At 40.3% G+C, this 25,290-nt stretch overlaps 1 protein-coding gene across 10 annotated transcripts in view; it reads left to right on the top strand.

Moving 5' to 3' along the window:
* SEC31A (SEC31 homolog A, COPII coat complex component) overlaps positions 1-25,290 on the top strand; it is a 211,049-nt gene that overhangs the window by 164,687 nt on the left and 21,072 nt on the right. For 5 of the 10 annotated variants that reach the window (XM_053703361.1, XM_053703358.1, XM_053703363.1 and 2 more), the window contains 5 exons: positions 4,628-4,960; positions 13,038-13,076; positions 13,949-14,004; positions 14,580-14,852; positions 15,284-15,403. In XM_053703361.1, coding sequence (XP_053559336.1) covers positions 4,628-4,960; positions 13,038-13,076; positions 13,949-14,004; positions 14,580-14,852; positions 15,284-15,403 — 821 coding nt within the window. The remainder of the gene's footprint in view (positions 1-4,627; positions 4,961-13,037; positions 13,077-13,948; positions 14,005-14,579; positions 14,853-15,283; positions 15,404-25,290) is intronic. The other 5 variants (XM_053703359.1, XM_053703364.1, XM_053703360.1 and 2 more) reach the window with 4 other exon arrangements.

Genomic DNA, 25,290 nt, shown 5'->3' with positions numbered 1-25,290 from the left:
TCCTCTCCTTCATCTTTTGATTGCCAGAATCAAACAGGAGAGAGCTTCAGTGATTTTAATAGCACCTGCGTGGCCACGCAGGACTTGGTATGCAGACCTGGTGGACATGTCATCTCTTCCACCATGGACTCTGCCACTGAGACAGGACCTTCTGATTCAAGGTCCGTTCCAGCATCCAAATCTAGTTTCTCTGTGTGCTTGGAGATTGAACGCTTGATTTTATCGAAGCGGGGTTTCTCTGAGTGGGTCATAGATACCTTGATTCAGGCCCGATGCCTGTCACTAGGAAAATTTATCATAAGATATGGTGTAAATATCTTTATTGGTGCAAATCCAAAGTCTACTCATGGAGTAAGATCAGGATTCCTAGGATTTTGTCCTTTCTCCAAGAAGAATTGGAGAAGGGGCTATCAGCTAGTTCCTTAAAGGGACAGATATCTGCTTTGTCAATTCTACTGCACAAGCGTCTGGCAGATGTTCCAGACGTTCAGTCGTTCTGTCAGGCTTTAGTTAGAATCAAGCCTGTGTTTAAACCTGTTGCTCCGCCATGGAGTTTGAATTTAGTTCTTAAAGTTCTTCAAGGGGTTCCGTTTGAACCTATGCATTCCATAGATATTAAGCTTCTATCTTGGAAAGTTCTGTTTTTAGTTGCTATCTCTTCGGCTCGAAGAGTTTCTGAACTATCTGCATTGCAATGCGACTCGCCTTATCTTGTTTTCTATGATTATAAGGTGGTTTTGCATACCAAACCTGGGTTCCTTCCTAAGGTTGTTACTAATAGGAATATCAATCAGGAAATTGTTGTTCCTTCTCTGTGTCCTAATCCTTCCTCTAAGAAGGAGCGTCTGTTGCACAACTTGGACGCGGTTCATGCTTTGAAGTTTTACTTGCAAGCAACCAAAGATTTCCGTCAAACATCTTCTTTGTTGTCTGTTCTGGAACACGTAGAGGTCAAAAAGCTATGGCTACCTCTCTTTCTTTTTGGCTGAAAAGCATCATCCGTTTGGCATACGAGACTGCTGGACAGCAGCCTCCTGAAAGGATTACAGCTCACTCTATTAGAGCGGTGGCTTCCACATTGGCTTTTAAAAATGATGCTTCTGTTGAACAGATTTGTAAGGCTGCGACTTGGTCTTCGCTTCATACCTTTTCCAAATTTTCCAAATTTGATACTTTTGCTTCTTCGGAGGCTATTTTTGGGAGAAAAGTTCTTCAAGCAGTGGTGCCTTCTGTTTAACCATCTGTCTTGTCCCTCCCATTCATCCGTGTCCTGTAGCTTTGCTATTGTATCCCACAAGTAAAGGATGAATCCGTGGACTCGTTGTACCTTCTAGAAGAAAAGTAAATTTATGCTTACCTGATAAATTAATTTCTTCTATGGTACGACGAGTCCACGCCTGCCCTGTCATTTTAAGACAGATTATATTTTTTTGATTTTAAACTTCAGTCACCTCTGCACCTTGTAGTTTCTCCTGTTTCTTCCTATACCTTCGGTCGAATGACTGCGGGGGTGGAGTCAAGGGAGGAGCTATATAGACAGCTCTGCTGTGTTGCTTTTTGCCACTTCCTGTTAGCAGGAGGATAATATCCCACAAGTAAAGGATGAATCCGTGGACTCGTCGTACCATAGAAGAAATTAATTTATCAGGTAAGCATAAATTTACTATTTATGTTTTTTTTAAGTTTATCATTAGGCTTGGGCAGATTTTTGGGTAAGAGGAAAATTACAGCTAAACAACAAACACAGCAGACATGTAAAAATAGCCCTGGTCCTTAAAGTGAAGGTAAACTTTGATGAATGAAAGCCCGGTTTTTAATAATACTATTAAAAACAGGGGCACTTTCATTCACTAAAGTTTAGAAATCAGCCGTTTTGTTTATAAACTTAGCTTTCTTCTCTTCACAGTCAGAGCAGCTTCCCCCGCACGGTGATCCTCTCTTCACACGTCGGCAATGACTAATCCGGCTTCCTCCAATCACGGTTTCCCCCCCAGGGGAATCATTGCCTGAGGCCATGCCATGATTGGAGGAAGCCGGATTAATCATTGCTGACGTGTGAAGAGAGGATCACCGTGCGGGGGAAGCTGCTCCGGCTGTGAATAGAAGAAAGGTAAGTTTTTAAACAAAACGGCTGCTTTCTAAACTTTAGTGAATGAAAGTGCCCCTGTTTTTAATAGTATTTTTAAAAACCGGGCTTTCATTCATCAAAGTTTACCTTCACTTTAAGGACCAGGGCTATTTTTACATTTCTGCTGTGTTTGTGTTTAGCTGTAATTTTCCTCTTACTCATTTACTGTGCCCACACATTATATACAGTTTTTCTTTTTTTTTTTTTTTTTTAGTAGTCAACCCAAAGTATTGATCTAGGCCCATATTGGTATATTTCATGCCACCATTTTACCGCCAAATGCGATCAAATAAAAAAAATCTTTCACTTTTTCACTTGCTTTAGGCTTCTCACTCAAATTATTTACAAACAGCTTGTGCAAATATGGCACAAATTGTTGTAAATGCTTCTCTGGGATCCCCTTTGTTCAGAAATAGCAGACATTTATGGCTTTGGAATTACTTTTAGGTAATTAGAAGGCCGCTAAATGCCGCTGCGCACCAAACTTGTATAATGCCCAGCAGTGAAGGGGTTAATTAGGTAACTTGTAGGGTTAATTTTAGCATTAGTGTAGAGATCAGCCTCCCACCTCACACATCCCACCCTCTGATCCCTCCCTAACCTCCCTCAAACAGGTCTCTTCCCTCCCCCACCTCACAATTTTTTTATTCTGCAGTGTTGGTTCCCCCTTAACCCCCCAACCTCCCTGATTCCCCCTCTACCTAATTGCCGCCATCTTGGGTACCCACTTTGGGCTGTTTTTTGTTGTGTTTTTTTTTTTTTTTTTTTTTTTTTTTTTTAGTAACCTTATCCTTTTTTGTCACTCAATCATTTAGGCAGCCCCCCTCAATACCTTCCTTCCCCTCCCAGATCCCTTTTCCAACATTTAACCCCCCCCTCCCTCTCCCACCTTTCCTTAAACATGCTACCTGACTGTGATCTGAAGCGGGCGCCTGCGCACTGCCGGAACTGCTCCAGCGATGGGCCGCCCACCTGCCTCCATGCTATGGATCCCACCCACCAACGTTCGGCACCATCGATACAGAGAGGGACACAAATTGGCTTTCTCTGCATCGGATGCTTAAAAAAGGTTATTGCAGGATACCTCAATATCGAGGCATCACTGCAATACCCTGGAAGCGACCACGATTGCTTCCACCGCTTCAAACCCCTGAGGACGTGCCAGGCACGTGCTTGGTCATTAACTGACACTTTTTGTAGGACGGGATTAAGGGGATGCTAAACCCAATTTTTTTCTTTCATGATTCAAATAGAGCATGCTAATTTAAGCAACTTTCTAATTTACTCCTATTATCAAATTTTCTTATATCGCTTGCTATCTTTATTGAATGGAATGTAAAGCTTAGAGACCTTCTCATTTTAGGTTCAGAACCCTGGATAACGCTTGCTTATTGGTGGGCTACATTTAGCCACCAATAAGCAAGAGTAACCCAGGTTCTGAACCAAAAATGGGCCGGCTGCTAAGCTTTTAATTCCTGCTATTTAAATAAAGATTGCAATAAAATAAAGAAAATTTTTTAATAGAGAATGCAATTTTAAGAATCTTTCTAATGTATTCCTATCTGAATCCATTAAAGAAAAACTTTGGGTTTAGTATCCCTTTAAATAAATGTATACTTAATTTCCAGTTTTTGGCTTCACATATCAGTGTTTGTTATTGTTAAAGCATTTTATAATTAAATGTTTATGTATTTAAAGAGAGAAAAAAGTAATTTAAATTAGAAATAGATTTTTTGCGATATACTTCTATTAGCAAAAATGCTTCTAGTGAGTTTTTACTTTTTTTCCTGCGGCATACGCACATATCCTGTGAGGGCCGTGCATCAGTATTCAAACACTATGGATGCTCAGCGAGGTGGCATTGGTATATATTTCTTTTGTGAAGACATAGTGTGCGTCATACAAGCCAACTCTGACTCCCTGTATAAGGTTTGGTGTTTGAATACTGAGTGCACAAGCCCTCGCTAGATGAGTGCATATGCCGCAGAAAACAGTAATAACTTTTACAATTAGTATTTTTACTAATAGAAGTATACTGCAAAAATGCTTATATTTCAAATTTAAATGCTCTCATGCACATTTAAATGACCCTTCTATCCCTTTAACTATGTTTCACCTGTTTGTCGTTATACATTTTTTTTTCTCAGTAGCCACAATGCTTTTCTGAGCAGGACATAGCTAGTGAGCCAATAAGGAATGATGTATGCATAAAACAACCAGTCTCCAGCCTTGTCCTGCTAAGTACTGGCATGTGGTGCTAGGTAAAACAATTTATTTAGCAAAAAGAAACAACTATTTGTGTAATAGATGCTGTAACAGATTAAACTGCTTTTATTATTACATTAAGTTGCATCAAACATTTTGAATAAATAAATGAACTGATTTATGGTCTCAGGATTATAAAGATATTTCTTTTCACTTGCATGCAGTTTTTATTTAAATAAGACTAAATACTAATAATTACTAAATATTTTTCTTCTGCCTTTTTATTCCTTATAGCTTATCCACAATCACAGCAGTATTCTTATGGCTCTGGGGGACCAGCTGTCTATCAGCCCCAACCAACTAGTGTTCCTTCTGCTTCTCCTTACCACAACCCTTCGTATGCTGCCTCTTCCCACTCTGCTTCTCAGCCGCTCTACCCTGGGCAGTCTCAGCCTACTCCTGTGCCATCGTCTTCTTCTTCCTCCTCTTTTCCTTCTCCTACTGGAGCATCCTTCCAGCATGGCGGACCAGGAGCTCCAGCTACCTCTGCTCCTTATCCACTTCCTCCTACTGGACCTACAGGTACTCTGCCTGCTGCCAGTGATCTGCCTGCATCCCAGAGAACAGGTCTGAGCATGAACTTGGGTGGGAGATGGGGAACAAGATTTTAATCATTTTATTGAGATGTAAGGTTTAACAATCTTAAAAAGCCTTACCTAGTCTTTTAACTGCACAGACTTGTCAAGAAGGTATAAAAATGCCAGAGCACAATACATGAAGTGATAACACAGGCACACAATATAAACTATTACATGCAACTAATAACCTTACTGTGACACCCCTGTCTCATATTTTAACTCTTGACACCAAGGTTGTCTTCCTATTTTCAAGTTATATTAAAAACTGAAATAACCAAATATTAATATGCTTTGTTTAGCTTGTGCTATCTATTTTAATAATAAGGTGTGACCCAAATACCTGGCAGAGGCTCAATGCTCTCATTGTTGCCATTATGTAATAGAACAGTAGTTGTAGCTTTGATACAAGTTTCCCTACCAATCGTTCATCTTCAAAGCTACCATTTCAGCTAAAAATAAATTATAGTTTGACTCCTGACCCTGTGTTTCACATGCAGTATTTTTTTTTCTTAAATCCACTTTAAAATGCTGTGACACTTTTTGTCAAGATGTCTAGTTGTTACCAGCCAGTGAGCTATACCTTTGACAAAATAAATTCAAACATGACTAGCTGGTTAGTCTGAATACAAATAAATGCTTTAACAATTTTTTTTACATGTCTAATGCTCATTCTTAACATCACTGCAGAATAATTCAACATTTTTAACTGCAAATCATCCCAGTACTTTATTCCAAACATTTTTACTACAGACATCAATTTGCACATTTCCTAAAGTGATTGTAAAGTTTAAAGAATTAAAGGGACATAAAACCCAAGTTTTTTTTTTTTCATAATTCAGATAGAACATACAATTTTAAACAACTTTACATCTTTTTTTATCATTTTCTTTGTTTTTTGTTATCCTTTGTTGAAAAGCTGGTATGTAAGCTCATGAGTGCACGTAACTACAGCACTATATGGCAGCAGTTTTGCAACAATGTTATACATTAGCAGGTGCACTAGATGGCAGCACTATTTCCTGTCATGTAGAGTTTCAGGCATGTGCACGCTACCTACCTAGGTATACCTTCAACAAAGAATAACATGAGAACAAAGCAAATTTGATAATAGAAGTAAATTGGAAACTTTTTAAAATTGTATTCTCTATCTAAATAATGAAAGATATTTTTGGGGTTTAATGTCCCTATAAAGCCCAGTATTTAAAAATACTCTTAAAAAAAATATGGGCACTTTAATTCATTAAACTTTAGAAACACGCTTTTTAAAAAAAACAAAAAACAAAACAAAAACTTTTTGTTATGTTAAACAGACTACCGATCCTCTGCTTGCTTCTTCTTCTGTATTTTGCAGATTGATGAAGAATTTGGCTTCCACCAATCGTTGCGTGCCCCCATTGGTGTCCAGCTCGTGGGGCACGCAATGATTGGAGGAAGCCAGATTCGTGATTGATATACAAAATACAGTCGGAGAAGTGGGAGGATCGGCAGTCTGTTTACACTAACAAAAAAGGTCAGTATTTTTTTTTTTTTTTAAAAAAGGGTGTTTGGAAAGTTTAATGAAAGTGCCCCTGTTTTTAAAAGTATTTTTAGATACTGGGTTTATTTCTTTAAAATTTACAATCACTTTAAATAATGTTCTATGGTGTTGTGCACAAGCTTACTTAATTTAGTTTGCATTTAGTTCAAGGAACACAACTGTGAACACGTACATAATAATTGCATGCCTGAGCTTTGTAAAATACTCTTGCATGTGACATCTCAATAAAAAGCACAAGTCTTGGCATGGAATGATGGCTGTTGCATGCACAAGTATTTATCATGGATAAACATTTCTTTACAAGATATGACGAGTCCACGGATTTCATCCTTTTGGGATTACGCCTCCTGGTCAGCAGGAAGTGGCAAAGAGCACCACAGCAGAGCTGTATATATAGCTCCTCCCTTCCCTCCGACCCCAGTCATTCTCCTTGCCTGTGTTAGTAATAGGAAGAGGTAAAGTGAGGTGTTAGTTTAGATTCTTCAATCAAGAAGTTTTTTTATTTTTAAATGGTGCCAGTGAGTACTATTTTTCTCAGGGAGAAATCGTCAGTCAATATCTTCCCAAGAGGAGTGGAGACATCTTTTTTTCTGCCCTGATGTTGATGATCTTAGCAAACATTATCTGAGATCTTGCTGGTTCCCACAGAGTAGCTGAAGGTAGTGTAAAGAAACATCTTCAGTGTGGAGAACCGTGTCATGCTACAAGCAGCATTGAGGTATGTTCAGTCATTTGTTTCTGGGGAGACTAGATACATCAGAACAGGCTGACATTATTCCCTAACTTGGGAGGGGTAATCAGTATGCACTATATGAATGGAAATGGTGTACCTGGAATTCCCTTTTATCTTGATTACTTATCAGTGTGTTTGAGGTATGTTGAGATGCCTCAAACACACTTGGAGATGCGGTTTGTTGCTTAAGGGCTGTCGTTATTATGTTATTATAACTGGCTTGGCAGAGAGCAATATTCAATGATTGTTGCGCTTTTATTATTTAAAGTGTGTGTATCAGAGGGGCACATGGCGTTTTTAGTGATATAAGTTGGGAATCTGACATGTTGTTTTTCTTCCCATGCGGGTCTCAGTACGGCTCGAGTTACGCTCACGGTGGACGGGGCCTAGTTTCGCGCGCTCAGCCGCCCAGTATTCATCCGGATCATCAGCAAGGTCCTGGGCTCCGGTGGGCCCTAAGTCAGTTTGTACACGAAGGGGTACAGAGAGACTTAGGAGCGCTACTCAAGGAGGATCAGTGTGATCTGGGGGCAGGTAGGCGCCGCTGTGGAGAGGTGCAGGGGCCTGGAGTGTGATAAAAATTGGTATATAGCATAACCAAACAAACGGAGCAATATTGTTAAGTTAATTTAGGCACATAAGGGCACTTTTTATTGCTGCAAACGTTGTTTTAACTGATAGCAGAAAAATTGTTGCGCTTTTATTATTTAAAGGCGCAGTACACTTTTTAGTTCAAAATTTTTGACTATATGATTTGACTTCAGGGCTCAATATATCAAGTAAAGAAAGACTATTATTGCTATTGCTAGTCTGTTTAACATGTCTGAACTTCTGGAAAGTACTTGTTCTATCTGTTTAGATGCCATTGTGGAACCTCCTCTTACTTTTTGTTCCTCATGTACTGAAAGGGCCTTACAATGTAAAGAACAGATTTTCTTTAATGCAAGTATGTCTAAGGATGCTTCTCAGACTACTGAGAATCAGGGTATGCCCCTACTTTCTCCCCAAGCGTCACAACCTTTAACGCCCACCCAAGCGACGCTGTGTTCTTAAACCGCGTCCACTTCCATTTACTCTGCAGGATATGGCTGCAGTTATGTCATTTACCCTTACAGGTTTTATCCAAGTTGCCAGTGTTGCAGGGCAAACGCAGCAGGACAGAAGCCAATCCGAATCCTGCGACCTCTGATGCTTTGTTGGCTATTTCCGATGTACCCTCACACATCTGAATTGGGGGTCAGGAAACTTCTGTCCGAGGGGGAACTTTCCGACTCGGGAAGTGTGTTACCTCAGACGGACTCGGTCATCGTGCCCTTCAGATTTAAGCTTGAACACCTCCGCCTGTTACTTCGGGAGGTTTTAGCGACGCTGGATGACTGTGAACTCTATTGTGGTACCACCAGAGAAATTGTGTATGATTGACAAATACTTAGAGGTGCCTGCTTACTCTGATGTTTTTCCGGTTCCTAAGAGAATCTCAGAAATTATTACGCGAGAATGGGAAAGACTGGGTATCCCGTTCTCACCTTCTCCTAATTTTAAGAAAATGTATCCCATATCTGACACTGTCCGGGACTTTGGGCAAACATTCCCTAAGGTGGAGGGAGCTATATCTACCCTGGCTAAGCGTACAACTATTCCTATTTAGGACAGTTGTGCTTTCAAAGACCCTATGGATAAAAAATTGGAGGGTCTTCTAAAAAAGTTATTATTCATCAGGGTTTCCTTTTACAACCGACGGCCTGCATTGTGCCAGTTACAACTGCGGAGGCTTTCTGGTTTGACGCCTTAGAAGAGTCTCTTAAGACTGAGACTCCTTTAGAGGAAATTTTAGATAGAATTAAGGCTCTTAAGCTGGCTAATTCTTTTATTACGGATGCCGCCTTTCAGATTGCCAAATTGGAGGCTAAGAATGCCGGATTTGCCATTTTAGAGCGTTATGGTTAAAATCTTGGTCTGCTGATGTCATCTAAGTCAAAGTTTTTGGCTATTCCTTTCAAAGGAAAAACCCTATTCTGGCCTGACTTGAAAGAAATAATTTCTGACATTACAGGAGGTAAGGGTCATCTCCTACCTCAGGATAAAACAGCTAAACTGAGGGGTAAACAAAATAATTTTCGTTCCTTTCGGAACTTCAAAGGAGTCCCCTCTTCTTCTTCTTCTTCTTCTTCTGCTAAACAGGAAGGGAATTTTGCTCAGACAAAGTCCGTCTGTAGACCCAACCAGGCTTGGAACAAAGGTAAACAACCCAAGAAGCCCGCTGCTGCTCCCAAGACAGCATGAAGGGGCGCCCCCCGATCCCGGACCGGATCTAGTAGGGGGCAGACTTTCTCTCTTTACCCAGGCTTGGGTAACAGATGTTCAGGACACCTGAACACTGGAAATCGTGTCCCAAGGGTATCAACTGGAATTCAAAAATTCTCTCCCAAGGGGGAGGTTTCTTCTTTCACGATTGTCTGTAGACCAGATAAAAAGAGACGCGTTCTTACGTTGTGTAAAAGACCTCTCTACTATAGGAGTAATTCGTCCCGTTCCAATACTGGAACAGGGGCAGGGGTTTTACTCAAATCTTTTCGTGGTTCCCAAAAAAGAGGGCACTTTTCGATCTAAAAAGTCTAAACAAGTTTCTCAGAGTCCTATCCTTCAAGATGGAGACTATTCGAACAATTCTACCATTGATTCAGGAGGGTCAATATATGACTACCATGGACTTGAAGGATGCATAGCTTCATATTCCTATCCACAAGGATCATCACTAGTTCCTAAGGTTTGCTTAAGGTCCTTTCTGGCGGTTCTCAGGCCGTGGGGCATTGCAGTGGCGCCTTATCTGGACGATATTCTGATCCAGGCGTCTTACCATCTGACAAAATCTCATACAAACACGGTTCTGTCCTTTCTGAGGACTCACGGGTGGAAGGTGAATCTAGAAAAGAGTTCACTAATTCCACAGACAAGGGTTCCCTTCTTGGGAACTCTAATAGATTCTATATCCATGAAAATTTTCCTGACAGAGGTCAGAAAGTCAGATTCTGAATACATGCCGAGCCCTTCAGTCCAATCTTCGACCATCAGTGACTGGATTGATGGTGGCGGCAATGGACATCATTCTGTTTGCTCGATTTCATCTCAGACCGCTACAACTGTGTATGCTCGGGCAGTGGAATGGAGATTATGCAAATTTGTCTCCTCAGATAAGTCTGGGTCAGGAGACAAGAGACTCTCTTCTTTTGTGGTTGTCACCGGATCATCTATCCCAAGGGACATGCTTCCGCAGACCCTCTTGGGTGATAGTGACAACGAACGCCAGTCTACTAGGCTGGGGTGCGGTCTGGAATTCCCTGAAGGCTCAGGGAGTGTCTCTACTTCCAATCAATATTCTGGAATTGAGAGCAGTATTCAATGCGCTTCAGGCTTGGCCTCAGTTGGCTTCGGCCAAATTCATCCGATTTCAGTCGGACATCATCACGACTGTAGCTTACATCAATCATCAGGGAGGAACAAGGAGTTCCTTAGCGATGACAAAAATATCCAAGATAATTTGGTGGGCGGAAGCAATCTACATCCCAGGAGTGGACAACTGGGAAGCGGACTTTTTAAGCAGACAGACGTTTCATCCGGGAGATTGGGAACTCCATCCGGAGGTCTTTGCCACCCTGATTCTCAGATAGGGCAGACAGGAATTGGATCTGATGGCGTCTCGTCAGAATGCCAAGCTCCCAAGATACGGATCCAGGTCAAGGGATCCTCAGGCCGAACTGATAGATGCCTTGGTCGTTCAACCTAGCTTATGTGTTTCCACCGTTTGCTCTCCTTCCCCGGGTGATTGCACAGATCAAACAGGAGAGGGCTTCGGTAATTCTAATTGCACCTGTGTGGCCTCGCAGGACTTGGTATGCTGATCTGGTGGACATGTCCTCTCTGCCGCCGTGGAAGCTTCCATTGAGGCAGGACCTTCTCATTCAGGGACCCTTCCATCATCCGAATTTAATTTCTCTGCAGCTGACTGCTTGGAGATTGAACGCTTCATTTTATCTAAGAGGGGGTTCTCTGATTCGGTAATTGATACTTTGATTCAGGCACGTAAGCCTGTCACTAGAAAGATCTACATAAGATATAGCGTAAATATCTTTATTGGTGCGAATCCAAGGGCTACTCATGGAGTAGAGTTAGGATTCCCAGGATTTTATCTTTTCTCCAAGTAGGATTGGAGAAAGGGTTGTCAGCAAGTTCCTTAAAGGGACAAATTTCTGCTTTGTCGATTTTACTACACAAGCGTTTGGCAGATGTTCCAGACGTTCAGTCTTCTTGTCAGGCTCTGACTAGAATCAAGCCTGTGTTTAGACCAATTGCTCCACCCTGGAGTTTGAATTTAGTTCTTAATGTTCTTCAAGGAGTTCCGTTTGAACCCATGCATTCCATAGATATTAAGTTATCTTAGAAGGTTTTATTTTTGGTTGCTATTTCTTCTGCTCGTAGAGTTTCTGAGCTTTCACTGTTACAATGTGACTCTCCTTATCTTATTTTCCATTCTGATAAGGTGGTTTTACGTACCAAACCTGGTTTTATTCCTAAGGTTGTTTCTAATAAGAATATTAATCAGGAAATTGTTGTTACTTCATTGTGTCCTAATCCTTCTTCTAAGAAGGAGCGTCTGTTGCATAACTTGGATGTGGTCCGTGCCCTGAAGTTTTGCAGGTGACTAAAGAATTTCGTTAATCATCTTCATTATTTATTGTTTTTTCTGGAAAGCATAGGGGCCAGAAAGCTATGGCTACCTCTTTCTTTTTGGCTGAAGAGTCTGACATATGAGACTGCTGGACAGCAGCCTCCTGAAATAATTACGGCTCATTCCAATAGGGCTGTGGCTTCCTCATGGGCATTTAAAAATGATGCTTCTGTTGAACAAATTTGCAAGGCTGCAACTTGGTCGTCTCTTCACACTTTTTCCAAATTTTCCAAATTTGATACTTTTCTTCATCTGAGGCTGGTTTTGGGAGAAAGGTTCTTCAAGCAGTGGTGCTTTCCGTTTAGGTTCCTGTCTTGTCCCTCCCTTTCATCCGTGTCCTATAGCTTTGGTATTGTATCCCATAAATAAGGATGAAATCCGTGGACTCGTCATATCTTGTAAAAGAAAAGGAAATTTATGCTTACCTGATAAATGTATTTCTTTTACGATATAACGAGTCCACAGCCCACCCTGTCATTTCTAAGACAGGTATTTACTTATTTTTATTAAACTTCAGTCACCTCTGCACCTTTGGCTTTTCCTTTCTCTTCCTAACTTCGGTCGAATGACTGGAGTGGGAGGGAAGGGAGGAGCTATATATACAGCTCTGCTGTGGTGCTCTTTGCCACTTCCTGCTGACCAGGAGGCGTAATCCCATAAGTAAGGATGAAATCCGTGGACTCGTCATATCGTAAAAGAAATAAATTTATCAGGTAAGCATAAATTTCCTTTTTGTGCAATAACCATTTTTGCCATCAATAATCATTTGAATATAGTTAAACTACCTGGCTAAGTTTTCTATTAGAATAATACATCTTGTACTTATAATTTAGTGACAGTAGATTTTCATGATTTTTTTTTTTTTTTTGTGTTCGAAGAAGAAATTAGTTGCATATCTCTTCAAAAATACAGATTAGGGTAACGGTTTTAATAACATTACAATTTATTGCTTCATGAATTCTATTGCAAAGTTTATTCTTACATACTAAGGCTCTCACATTTTGAAGCAGTGCTGTTTTGTATCTAGTGTTCTAGAAATTGTTTGCCTGACTTTTACATTTCATCTCCAGAATATCCCTCTGCTCAAGATATGGCGAATTATCTGCAAGGTGAATAGTTGCTGCAGCTAATCGCCGAATCAGACAGCAGATGATAGTCATCAAAATGTCACCCAAATCAAACTGTATACTAATTTAATGAACAAATCATTATTTTTGCTTGAAATTTACTACCAAAAAGCATGCAAAGATGAAAAAAAAATTAACCAAATATAAAGAAATGAAAGACTTCCTGTAACCATGCTATCATCTTATACTATACTTTGATTTTATAGTTTATTTAGAATAAATAGTAATATCTTTTTTTGTAGAAAAGCCTGGAATTGGTAGATGGCTGTTAAGCGTGTTGGACAGTATTTTCCCAACATCCTGTTTCTTGGTAGTTAGCAATATAAATGTTTATTTTCAACTGAGATCTGGACCTGGGCTTATACAACCACAGTGCATGTGCTTTATTAAAAGACAATTGTGATGATTTTATGGACTGGGGTGTGTGGAAAGCTACTTTTTAAACAAAATAATAAAAAAGAAATAAAGAATACTAAACATTTATATTGTAAATAGCATAAAACCCTTTTTCTTGGTGATGCATTGTCCTTTAATTCATCCTCCTTACATTTTTTTTTTAATTACATTTTTTCTGAGCTACTAAACAAAAATATATTGTGTCTTTCTTAAGAATATTTATAACGCATGTTTACAAAAAAACTTGTTTAAGCTCTGAAAATTTTGCGTCTGTTGTTCCATTGAACATATGTTCAGACAAGATTTAATTGAGAACAGATTATATTATAATGTTACAGATAAATCAGTGTGACAGCCTTTATTTTTGTATTTTTATGTTGATTACCCTTTCTTATAGAAATCGCAAAATAAATTCCTGCATTGTATTAGCAATCCAATATAAAAACATTCTTTTCTAGGACCTCAGAATGGATGGAATGACCCACCTGCGCTTAGTAGAGCTTCAAAGAAAAAGGTAGGAATTAAGTAAAGCCATTGTAAATTATGATTCAGCCTCAGAAACAAATATTATAAATGTTAATTGAGAAAAAAATAAATACATGTAATAAATAAAACAAACGGTACACTTTGTAAATACATTAATATTCAGTTGTAGTTTATATGGAAACTGTACTGAAGAAAGCTATAAGAGCTTTAAAACTTGCATAGAGAGCATGGGAGAGAGATTTCGCACATAAGCCTAACCCCACTGTAGTTTCAGAATCTTCAATGCAGTGTTGGATTGCCGTTTGGCACTTATCTTGAACCGTTTGGGCGTGCTTGCTCTGCAAATGTTTGGATCTGCGCATGTAGTGTATCGTGATATTGTGCTATAATTTCCAGTCTCTCTTACCCTTAGACCTTTGAGTAGGTGATGTCAGAAGTTGAGGACGTTCAAATTGGTTTGGGATCTAATGCGAGTGGTGATGAAAGAGCTTTTTGCTTTTTTTTTTCTCCAGTATCGGTTCACACAACATTTATCTCACACATGAGCCTAATTTACTAATGACTTGGCTTTTTATTTATTTAATTTTTATTTTTTATTTTTAGGTTCTTGAGAATTATGTACCTCCTCCCCCGATCACAGCTCCTATAATGAACCCATTGGCAGATCCAAGGTCTCAGCAGCAACCCAATCCAGTATCTGGTGCGCCAGTGGCTTCTGTACCCTTCCAGCCATCCCCTTTGCCAACAGTTCAACCAGGCACACAGAATCCGTTTCCAAACATGCAACAGCACATCGGACAACCAGGAGTACCACTAGATTCTTCAAAGCCCAGTATGGAAGGTGCTCCTGGGGCACCCATTGGAAATGCCATACAGGTATAAAAAAAAAAATCTGTCTGTGCTTAATATTAAATATTAATGTCAATAATGTAAATTATTTAACTTTAAATATTACTATATAATTATAGCTATGTAGATTACTTTTCTTTGAATGAAAATAGCAGGCCCTCATAACCTTCAGGTAATAGTTAATTTAGCTGCTTTGCAGTGAAAATGTTTGATATATTTGGATCTTATTGTCACACACTGTTTACGATTTGTGAGCCTGCAGCAGTATTTACTGTAAACTAAGATTGTTATTACAACTTCCTATACTTCGCATAACCTATCTTTCTGAAGCCTTTTGAATTTTGCCACCCTCTAAGGATAATTGGCCAATAAATATATATCCTCCAGCTATTTGTAAGAACATTGTTTAGAAGTTTACAAACAAGTTGTTTAATGGATTACCTATGGATATTTTGTAGGCTATGCACACTCTGCCTGCTGAGAAGATCACCAAGAATCCTATTCCTGAAGAGCACCTTATTCTCAAGAGCACATTTGAAGCTCTTATTCAAAGATGTCTCTCTTCTGCTACTGATCCAGTATGTACTTCTAATTTAGTAGCTCTTTCACATTTAATATGTCATTGTTCCAGTATCTGTTGTTAAATTAGATTCAAATGACCATGTGATATGTAGCGATTTGCACTTTGAAGTCACATTTTTTTCTTCTTAAACAGGGAGAGGCCACAGCTGCATTCATTACTTTTGGGAATTCAGAACCTGGCCACCAGGAGGAGGCAAATACACCCCAGCCAAAGTCTTAAATACCTCCCCCACTTCCCTCATCCCCCAGTCATTCTTTGCCTTTCGTCACAGGAGGTTGGCAGAGAAGTGTCAGAAGATCTTGGAGTAGTCCTTTATGGAGGGTAGTACTCTTCGAGATGGAACTGGGGTTTTAAGTAGTCCTGTCAGCCTCTCAGTGAGAGCTTGGATGAAAGTTAGAGTCTGGAGATGCAGGGAGAGAGTCTTTCTGCGAAACCATCCCGACTTATATTAACAGCTACATAAACAATCAGTGTTGACGAGTTTCACTGCCTTCTTCCTTTACACAAGTCCATGTCAGAAGTGATGCTACTATCTGTCCCACTTGAAAGTCAGTGTTACTGTTCCACGGCGTATATTCTGGTAAGATTGTTTAATTATTTATAAATGTATGATAACGCACGAAGACAGGGTCACAGTGTGACTCCTTTTATCTGTATAGAATCAAGGGTTAATATCTCCTGAGGTGGATTATTGAACAGTGGGGAATAATCTTATATGTTTGATTTTATGCTGCTTTTATGTGTGAGATGTTATGGGCTTATAGGCTATTATGGAATATACAGGTTTCACTTTCACTTTGAGAGCTATGCAGCTTACTAGCTTGGTGCGCTTTCTTTCATGTAATTGGCAAGAGTCCAGGAGCTAGTGACGATTGGGATATACATTCCTACCAGGAGTGGCAAAGTTTCCCAAACCTCAAAATGCCTATAAATACACCCCCACCACACCCACAATTCAGTTTTACAAACTTTGCCTCCTATGGAGGTGGTGAAGTAAGTTTGTGCTAGATTTCTACGTTGACATGCGCTTCACAGCGTGCTGAAGCCCGGTTCCTCAGAGTGCAGTGAATGACAGAGGGATGTGAAGGGAGTATTACCTATTGAATACAATGGTCATCGTAACGGGGATCTATTTCATAGGTTCTCTGTTATCGGTCGCAGAGATTCATCTCCTGCCTCCCTTTTCAGATCAACGATATTCTCTTATATACCATTACCTCTACTGATTCTTGTTTCAGTACTGGTTTGGCTATCTACTTTATGTAGATGAGTGTCTTTTGGTAAGTATGTTTTCCTTTTATTTAAGACACTCTCAGCTATGGTTTGTCACTTTATATGTAAAGTTCTAAATATAATGTTTGTAATTATATTTGCCATGATTCAGGTTAATCAGTATATTTTCTCCAACATTGGTGTGTCCGGTCCACGGCGTCATCCTTACTTGTGGGATATTCTCTTCCCCAACAGGAAATGGCAAAGAGTCCCAGCAAAGCTGGTCACATGATCCCTCCTAGGCTCCGCCCACCCCAGCCATTCTCTTTGCCGTTGCACAGGCAACATCTCCACGGAGATGGTTAAGAGTTTTTTGGTGTTTAAATGTAGTTTTTATTCTTCTATCAAGTGTTTGTTATTTTAAAATAGTGCTGGTATGTACTATTTACTCTGAAACAGAAAAGGATGAAGATTTCTGTTTGTAAGAGGAAGATGATTTTAGCAGACAGTAACTAAAATAGATTGCTGTTTCCACATAGGACTGTTGAGATGAAGTAACTTCAGTTGGGGGAAACAGCAGACTTTTCTGCTTAAGGTATGACTAGCCATATTTCTAACAAGACTGTGTAATGCTGGAAGGCTGTCATTTCCCCTCATGGGGACCGGTAAGCCATTTTCTTAGTCAAAAACAAACAGAATAAAGGGCTTATTATGGGCTAAAAAACTGGTAGACATTTTTATGGGCTAAATCGATTGCTTTATTTGGGCATATTATTCAAATTTAGGCTAACAATTGACATTTATAATCTTGGGGAACGTTTATAAAACGGCAGGCACTGTATTGGACACCTTTTTCAGTCAGGGGGCCTTTCTAGTCATAGACTGAGCCTCATTTTCGCGCCATTAATGCGCAGTTGTTTTTTGAGAGCAGGGCATGCAGATGCATGTGTGAGGATCTAAGAATCTCTGAAAAAGCTTTTAGAAGGTGTCATTTGGTATCGTATTCCCCTCAGGGCTTGGTTGGGTCTTAGCAAAGACTGTATCTGGGACTGTATAGGGGTTAAATTGAAAAGGGTTAAAGCTCTGAAATTTGGTGTGCAATACTTTTAAGGCTTTAAGACACTGTGGTGAAAATTTGGTGATTTTTGAACAATTCCTTCATACTTTTTCACATAGTCAGTAATAAAGTGTTTTCTGTTTGAAATTTAAAGTGACAGTAACGGTTTTATTTTAAAACGTTTTTTTGTGCATTGTTGACAAGTTTAAGCCTGTTTAACATGTCTGTACCTTCAGATAAGCTATGTTCTATATGTATGAAAGCAAATGTGTCTCCCCATTTAAATTTATGTGATAATTGTGCCATAGCGTCCAAACAAAGTAAGGACAGTACTGCCACAAATAATGATATTGCCCAAGATGATTCCTCAAATGAGGGGAGTAAACATGATACTACATAATCTCCTACTGTGTCTACACCAGTTTTGCCCATGCAGGAGGCCCCTAGTACATCTAGTGCGCCAATACTTATTACCATGCAACAATTAACGGCTGTAATGGATAACTCCATAGCAAATCTTTTATCCAAAATGCCTACTTATCAGAGAAAGCGCGATTGCTCTGTTTTAAACACTGAAGAGCAAGAGGATGCTGATGATAATTGTTCTGTCATACCCTCACACCAATCTGAAGGGGCCATGAGGGAGGTTTTGTCAGATGGAGAAATTTCAGATTCAGGAAAAATTTCTCATCAAGCTGAACCTGATGTTGTGACATTTAAATTTAAATTAGAACATCTCCGCGCACTGCTTAAGGAGGTGTTATCTACTCTGGATGATTGTGACAATTTGGTCATTCCAGAGAAATTATGCAAGATGGACAGGTTCCTAGAGTTTCCGGTGCCCCCCGACGCTTTTCCTATACCCAAGCGGGTGGCGGACATAGTAAATAAAGAGTGGGAAAAGCCCGGCATACCTTTTGTTCCTCCCCCTATATTTAAGAAATTATTTCCTATGGTCGACCCCAGAAAGGACTTATGGCAGACAGTCCCCAAGGTCGAGGGGGCGGTTTCTACTCTAAACAAACGCACTACTATTCCTATCGAAGATAGTTGTGCTTTCAAAGATCCTATGGATAAAAAATTGGAAGGTTTGCTTAAAAAGATTTTTGTACAGCAAGGCTACCTTCTACAACCAATTTCATGCATTGTTCCTGTCACTACGGCAGCGTGGTTCTGGTTCGAGGAACTAGAAAAGTCGCTCAGTAGAGAAACTCCATATGAGGAGGTTATGGACAGAGTTCACGCACTTAAATTGGCTAACTCTTTTATTTTAGATGCCGCTTTGCAATTAGCAAAATTAGCGGCGAAAAATTCAGGGTTTGCTATTGTGGCGCGCAGAGCGCTTTGGCTAAAGTCTTGGTCAGCGGATGTGTCATCCAAGACAAAATTACTTAACATTCCTTTCAAAGGTAAAACTTTATTTGGACCTGATTTGAAAGAGATTATTTCAGACATCACTGGGGGAAAGGGCCCCACGCCCTTCCACAGGATAGGTCTTTTAAGGCTAAAAATAAGCCTAATTTTCGTCCCTTTCGCAGAAATGGACCAGCCTCTAATTCTGCATCCTCTAAGCAAGAGGGTAATGCCTCACAACCCAAACCAGCCTGGAAACCAATGCAAGGCTGGAACAAGGGTAAGCAGGCCAAGAAGCCTGCTACTGCTAACAAGACAGCATGAAGGAGTAGCCCCCGATCCGGGACCGGATCTGGTGGGGGGCAGACTCTCTCTCTTTGCTCAGGCTTGGGCAAGAGATGTTCAGGATCCTTGGGCGCTAGAAATAGTTTCTCAAGGTTATCTCCTGGAATTCAAGGAACTACCCCCAAGGGGAAGGTTCCACGGGTCTCACTTATCTTCAAACCAAATAAAGAGACAGGCATTCTTACATTGTGTAGAAGACCTGTTAAAGATGGGAGTGATACACCCAGTTCCAATAAAGGAACAAGGAATGGGATTTTATTCCAATCTGTTCGTAGTTCCCAAGAAAGAGGGAACGTTCAGACCAATTTTGGATTTGAAGATCCTAAACAAATTTCTCAGGGTACCATCGTTCAAAATGGAAACTATTCGAACGATTCTACCCACCATCCAGGAAAAGTCAATTTATGACTACCGTGGATCTAAAGGATGCGTACCTACATATCCCTATCCACAAGGAACATCATCAGTTCCTAAGGTTCGCTTTTCTGGACAAACATTACCAGTTTGTGGCTCTTCCATTCGGATTAGCCACTGCTCCAAGGATTTTCACAAAGGTGCTAGGGTCCCTTCTAGCGGTTCTAAGACCAAGGGGCATTGCAGTAGTACCTTACTTGGACGACATTCTAATACAAGCGTCGTCCCTGTCAAAGGCAAAGGCTCATACGGACATCGTTCTAGCCTTTCTCACATCTCACGGATGGAAGGTGAACAAAGAAAAGAGTTCTCTGTCCCGTCAACAAGAGTTCCCTTCTTGGGAACAATAATAGATTCCTTAGAAATGAGGATTTTTCTGACAGAGGTCAGAAAATCAAAACTTCTAAGCTCTTGTCAAGTGCTTCATTCTGTTCCTCGTCCTTCCATAGCGCAGTGCATGGAAGTAATAGGATTGATGGTTGCAACAATGGACATAGTTCCTTTTGCACGAATTCATCTAAGACCATTACAACTGTGCATGCTCAAACAGTGGAATGGGGATTATACAGACTTGTCTCCAATGATTCAAGTAGATCAAAAGACCAGAGATTCACTCCGTTGGTGGCTGACCCTGGACCATCTGTCCCAGGGAATGAGCTTCCGCAGGCCAGAGTGGGTCATTGTCACGACCGACGCCAGTCTAGTGGGCTGGGGTGCGGTCTGGGAATCCCTGAAAGCTCAGGGTCTATGGTCTCGGGAAGAGTCTCTTCTCCCGATAAACATTCTGGAACTGAGAGCGATATTCAATGCTCTCAGAGCTTGGCCTCAACTAGCAAAGGCCAAATTCATAAGGTTCCAATCAGACAACATGACGACTGTTGCGTATATCAATCATCAAGGGGGAACAAAGAGTTCCCTGGCGATGACAGAAGTGTCCAAAATAATTCAATGGGCGGAGGATCACTCCTGCCACTTGTCTGCGATCCACATCCCAGGAGTGGAAAATTGGGAAGCGGATTTTCTGAGTCGTCAGACATTTCATCCAGGGGAGTGGGAACTCCATCCGGAAATCTTTGCCCAAATAACTCAATTATGGGGCATTCCAGACATGGATCTGATGGCGTCTCGTCAGAACTTCAAGGTTCCTTGCTACGGGTCCAGATCCAGGGATCCCAAGGCGACTCTAGTAGATGCACTAGTAGCTCCTTGGACTTTCAACCTAGCTTACGTATTCCCACCGTTTCCTCTCATTCCCAGGCTGGTAGCCAGGATCAATCAGGAGAGGGCCTCGGTGATCTTGATAGCTCCTGCGTGGCCACGCAGGACTTGGTATGCAGACCTGGTGAATATGTCATCGGCTCCACCATGGAAGCTACCTTTGAGACAGGACCTTCTTGTTCAAGGTCCATTCGAACACCCAAATCTGGTCTCCCTCCAACTGACGGCTTGGAGATTGAACGCTTGATTCTATCAAAGCGTGGGTTTTCAGATTCGGTGATAGATACTCTGGTTCAGGCCAGAAAACCTGTAACTAGAAAAATTTACCATAAAATATGGAAAAAATATATCTCTTGGTGTGAATCCAAAGGATTCCCATGGAATAAGATAAAAATTCCTAAGATTCTCTCCTTTCTTCAAGAAGGTTCGGAGAAAGGATTATCTGCAAGTTCTCTAAAGGGACAGATCTCTGCTTTGTCTGTCTTACTACACAAAAGACTGGCAGCTGTGCCAGATGTTCAAGCATTTGTTCAGGCTCTGGTTAGGATCAAGCCTGTTTACAGACCTTTGACTCCTCCCTGGAGTGTAAATTTAGTTCTTTCAGTTCTTCAAGGGGTTCCGTTTGAACCCTTACATTTCATAGATATTAAGTTACTATCTTGGAAAGTTTTGTTTTTGGTTGCAATTTCTTCTGCTAGAAGAGTTTCAGAATTATCTGCTCTGCAGTGTTCTCCTCCTTATCTGGTGTTCCATGCAGATAAGGTAGTTTTGCGTACTAAGCCTGGTTTTCTTCCTAAAGTTGTTTCTAACAAAAATATTAACCAGGAGATGGTTGTACCTTCTTTGTGTCCGAATCCAGTTTCAAAGAAGGAACGTTTGTTACACAATTTGGACGTTGTCCGTGCTCTAAAGTTCTATTTAGAGGCTACTAAAGATTTCAGACAAACATCTTCCTTGTTTGTTGTTTATTCTGGTAAAAGGAGAGGTCAAAAGGCGACTTCTACCTCTCTTTCCTTTTGGCTTAAAAGCATCATCCGATTGGCTTATGAGACTGCCGGACGGCAGCCTCCTGAAAGAATCACAGCTCACTCCACTAGGGCTGTGGCTTCCACGTGGGCCTTCAAGAACGAGGCTTCTGTTGACCAGATATGTAAGGCAGCGACTTGGTCTTCACTGCACACTTTTGCCAAATGTTACAAATTTGATACTTTTGCTTCTTCGGAGGCTATTTTTGGGAGAAAGGGTTTGCAAGCTGTGGTTCCTTCCGTTTAGGTGACCTGATTTGCTCCCTCCCTTCATCCGTGTCCTAAAGCTTTGGTATTGGTTCCCACAAGTAAGGATGACGCCGTGGACCGGACACACCAATGTTGGAGAAAACAGAATTTATGCTTACCTGATAAATTACTTTCTCCAACGGTGTGTCCGGTCCACGGCCCGCCCTGGTTTTTTTAATCAGGTCTGATGAATTATTTTCTCTAACTACAGTCACCACGGTATCATATGGTTTCTCCTATATATATTTCCTCCTGTCCGTCGGTCGAATGACTGGGGTGGGCGGAGCCTAGGAGGGATCATGTGACCAGCTTTGCTGGGACTCTTTGCCATTTCTTGTTGGGGAAGAGAATATCCCACAAGTAAGGATGACGCCGTGGACCGGACACACCGTTGGAGAAAGTAATTTATCAGGTAAGCATAAATTCTGTTTCCTTCTTACAGACTGTCAGTTTCATTTTTTGGGAAATGCATTTATAAATATATATATAAAAAAAAAAAAGAAATTTTTTTCTTACCTGAAAATTTTTCAAATTGACTTTCTTTTCTAAATTGCGGGCTGTTAGGCTCGCGGGAGTGCAAAATGCTACAATTTATTGCGTCATTCTTGGCGCAAGACTTTTTTGGCTTGAGAATTACGTTGACGCAATTTCGTCATTTCCGGCGTCTTAGTTGTTGCCGAGAGTTTTCACGTAGTTGCGTCATCTATGACGCTCGTGTTTGTTGCAGACTTTCTTGGCGCCAAAAAATATTTTGTCAGTTGTGCATCATACTTGACGCCAGATTTTTTACATTATTTAAGTCCTTATTTCATTTTGCTTCTGGTTTCCAGAGGCTTATTTTGTTTGCATTTTTTTCCCATTCCTGAAACTGTCATATAGGGAAATTGATAGTTTTGCTTTATATGTTATTTTTTCTATTACATATTGCAAGATGTCTCAAGCTGACCCTGTATCAGAATCTACTACTGGAAACCTGCTGCCTGATGTCGGTTCTACCAAAGCTAAGTGCATTTGTTGTAAACTTGTGGTAACTGTTCCTCCGGCTGTAGTTTGTGCTAGTTGTCATGATAAACTTTCAAAAGCAGACAATATTTCCATTAGTAATAATCCATTACCTGTTGTTGTTCCTTCAACATCTAATGTTCAGGATATTCCTGTTAATGTGAAAGAATTTGTTTCTAATTCCATTCAGAAGGCTTTGTCTGTCATACCACCTTCTAATAAACGTAAAAGGTCTTTTAAAACTTCTCATAAATTTCATGATTTTTTAAATGACCAACAGCATTCTGATTTATCTATCTCTGATGAGGATCTATCTGGTTCAGAAGATTCTACCTCAGATATTGACACTGAAAAATCCTCATATTTATTTAAAATGGAGTATATTCGTTCCTTATTAAAAGAGGTGTTGATTGCATTAGATATGGAGGAGACTAGTCCTCTTGATATTAAAACCAGTAAACGTTTAAATTCGGTTTTTAAACCTCATGTAGTTATTCCAGAGGTTTTTCCAGTTCCTGATGCTATTACAGATGTAATTTCTAGGGAATGGAATAGACTGGGTACTTCTTTTACTCCTTCTTCAAGGTTTAAGAAACTGTATCCTTTGCCAACTGATAGATTGGAGTTTTGGGAAAAGATCCCCAAAGTTGATGGGGCCATCTCTACTCTTGCTAAACGTACTACTATTCCTACGGCAGATAGTACTTCTTTTAAAGATCCTTTAGATAGGAAACTTGAATCTTTTCTAAGGAAGGCTTTTTTATGTTCAGGTCATCTTCTTAGGCCTATTTCTTTGGCTGATGTTGCTGCTGCTTCAACCTTTTGGTTGGAAACTTTAACACACCAAGTACCAGATCATAATGTGTATAGCATTGTTAAGTTAATTCAACATGCTAATAATTTCATTTGTGATGCCATTTTTGATGATATTAGAATTGATGTAAGATATGTCTTTAGCTATGTTAGCAAGAAGAGCTTTATGGCTTAAATCTTGGAATGCTGATATGACTTCTAAATCAACGTTGCTATCTCTTTCCAAGGTAATACATTATTTGCTTCTCAGTTGGATTCTATTATTTTAACTGTCACTGGGGGGAAGGGAGCTTTTTTGCCTCAGGATAAAAAATCTAAGGGTAAATTTTTCGTTCCTTTCGTCAAAATAAGGAACAGAAATCTGACCCTTCCCCTAAGGGAACGGTTTCCAATTGGAATCCTTCTCCAGTCTGGAATAAATCCAAGCCATTTAAAAAATCTAAATCAGCCCCCAAGTCCGCATGAAGGTGCGGCCCTCATTCCAGCGCAGCTGATAGGGGGTAGACTAAGATTTTACAAGGATGTTTGGATCAATTCAATCCAAAATCATTGGATTCAGAACATTATTTCTCAAGGGTACAGAATAGGTTTCAAAGTAAGACTGCCTGTGAGAATTTTTTTTCTCTCACGCATTCCAGTGAACCCAGTAAAGGCTCAGGCTTTCCTGAAGTGTGTTTCAGACCTAGAGTTATATGGGGTAATTGTGCCAGTTCCTTTTCAGGAACGGGGTCTGGGGTTTTATTTAAATCTTTTCATTGTTCCAAAGAAGGAGAATTCTTTCAGACCAGTTCTGGATCTAAAAATTTTGAATCATTATGTAAGAATACCAACATTCAAGATGGTGACTATAAGGACTATTCTGCCTTTTGTTCAGCAAGGGCATTATATGTCCACAATAGACTTACAGGATGCATATCTTCATATTCCGATTCATCAAGATCATTATCAGTTCCTGAGACTCTCTTTTCTAGACAAGCATTACCAATTTGTTGCTCTTCCTTTTGGCCTAGCAACAGCTCCAAGGATCTTTTCAAAGGTTCTCGGTGCCCAACTCTCTGTAATCAGAGAGCGGGGTATTGCAGTGTTTCCTTATTTGGACGATATCTTGGTACTTGCTCAGTCTTTACATTCTGCAGAATCTCACACCAATCAACTAGTGTTGTTTCTTCAAAGACATAGTTGGAGGATCAATTT

Source organism: Bombina bombina, chromosome 2, assembly GCF_027579735.1.
Source record: "Bombina bombina isolate aBomBom1 chromosome 2, aBomBom1.pri, whole genome shotgun sequence".
Lineage (NCBI taxonomy): Eukaryota > Metazoa > Chordata > Amphibia > Anura > Bombinatoridae > Bombina > Bombina bombina.
The sequence above is the reverse complement of the archived record's forward strand: the minus strand, read 5'-3'. Positions and strand labels throughout refer to the sequence as shown.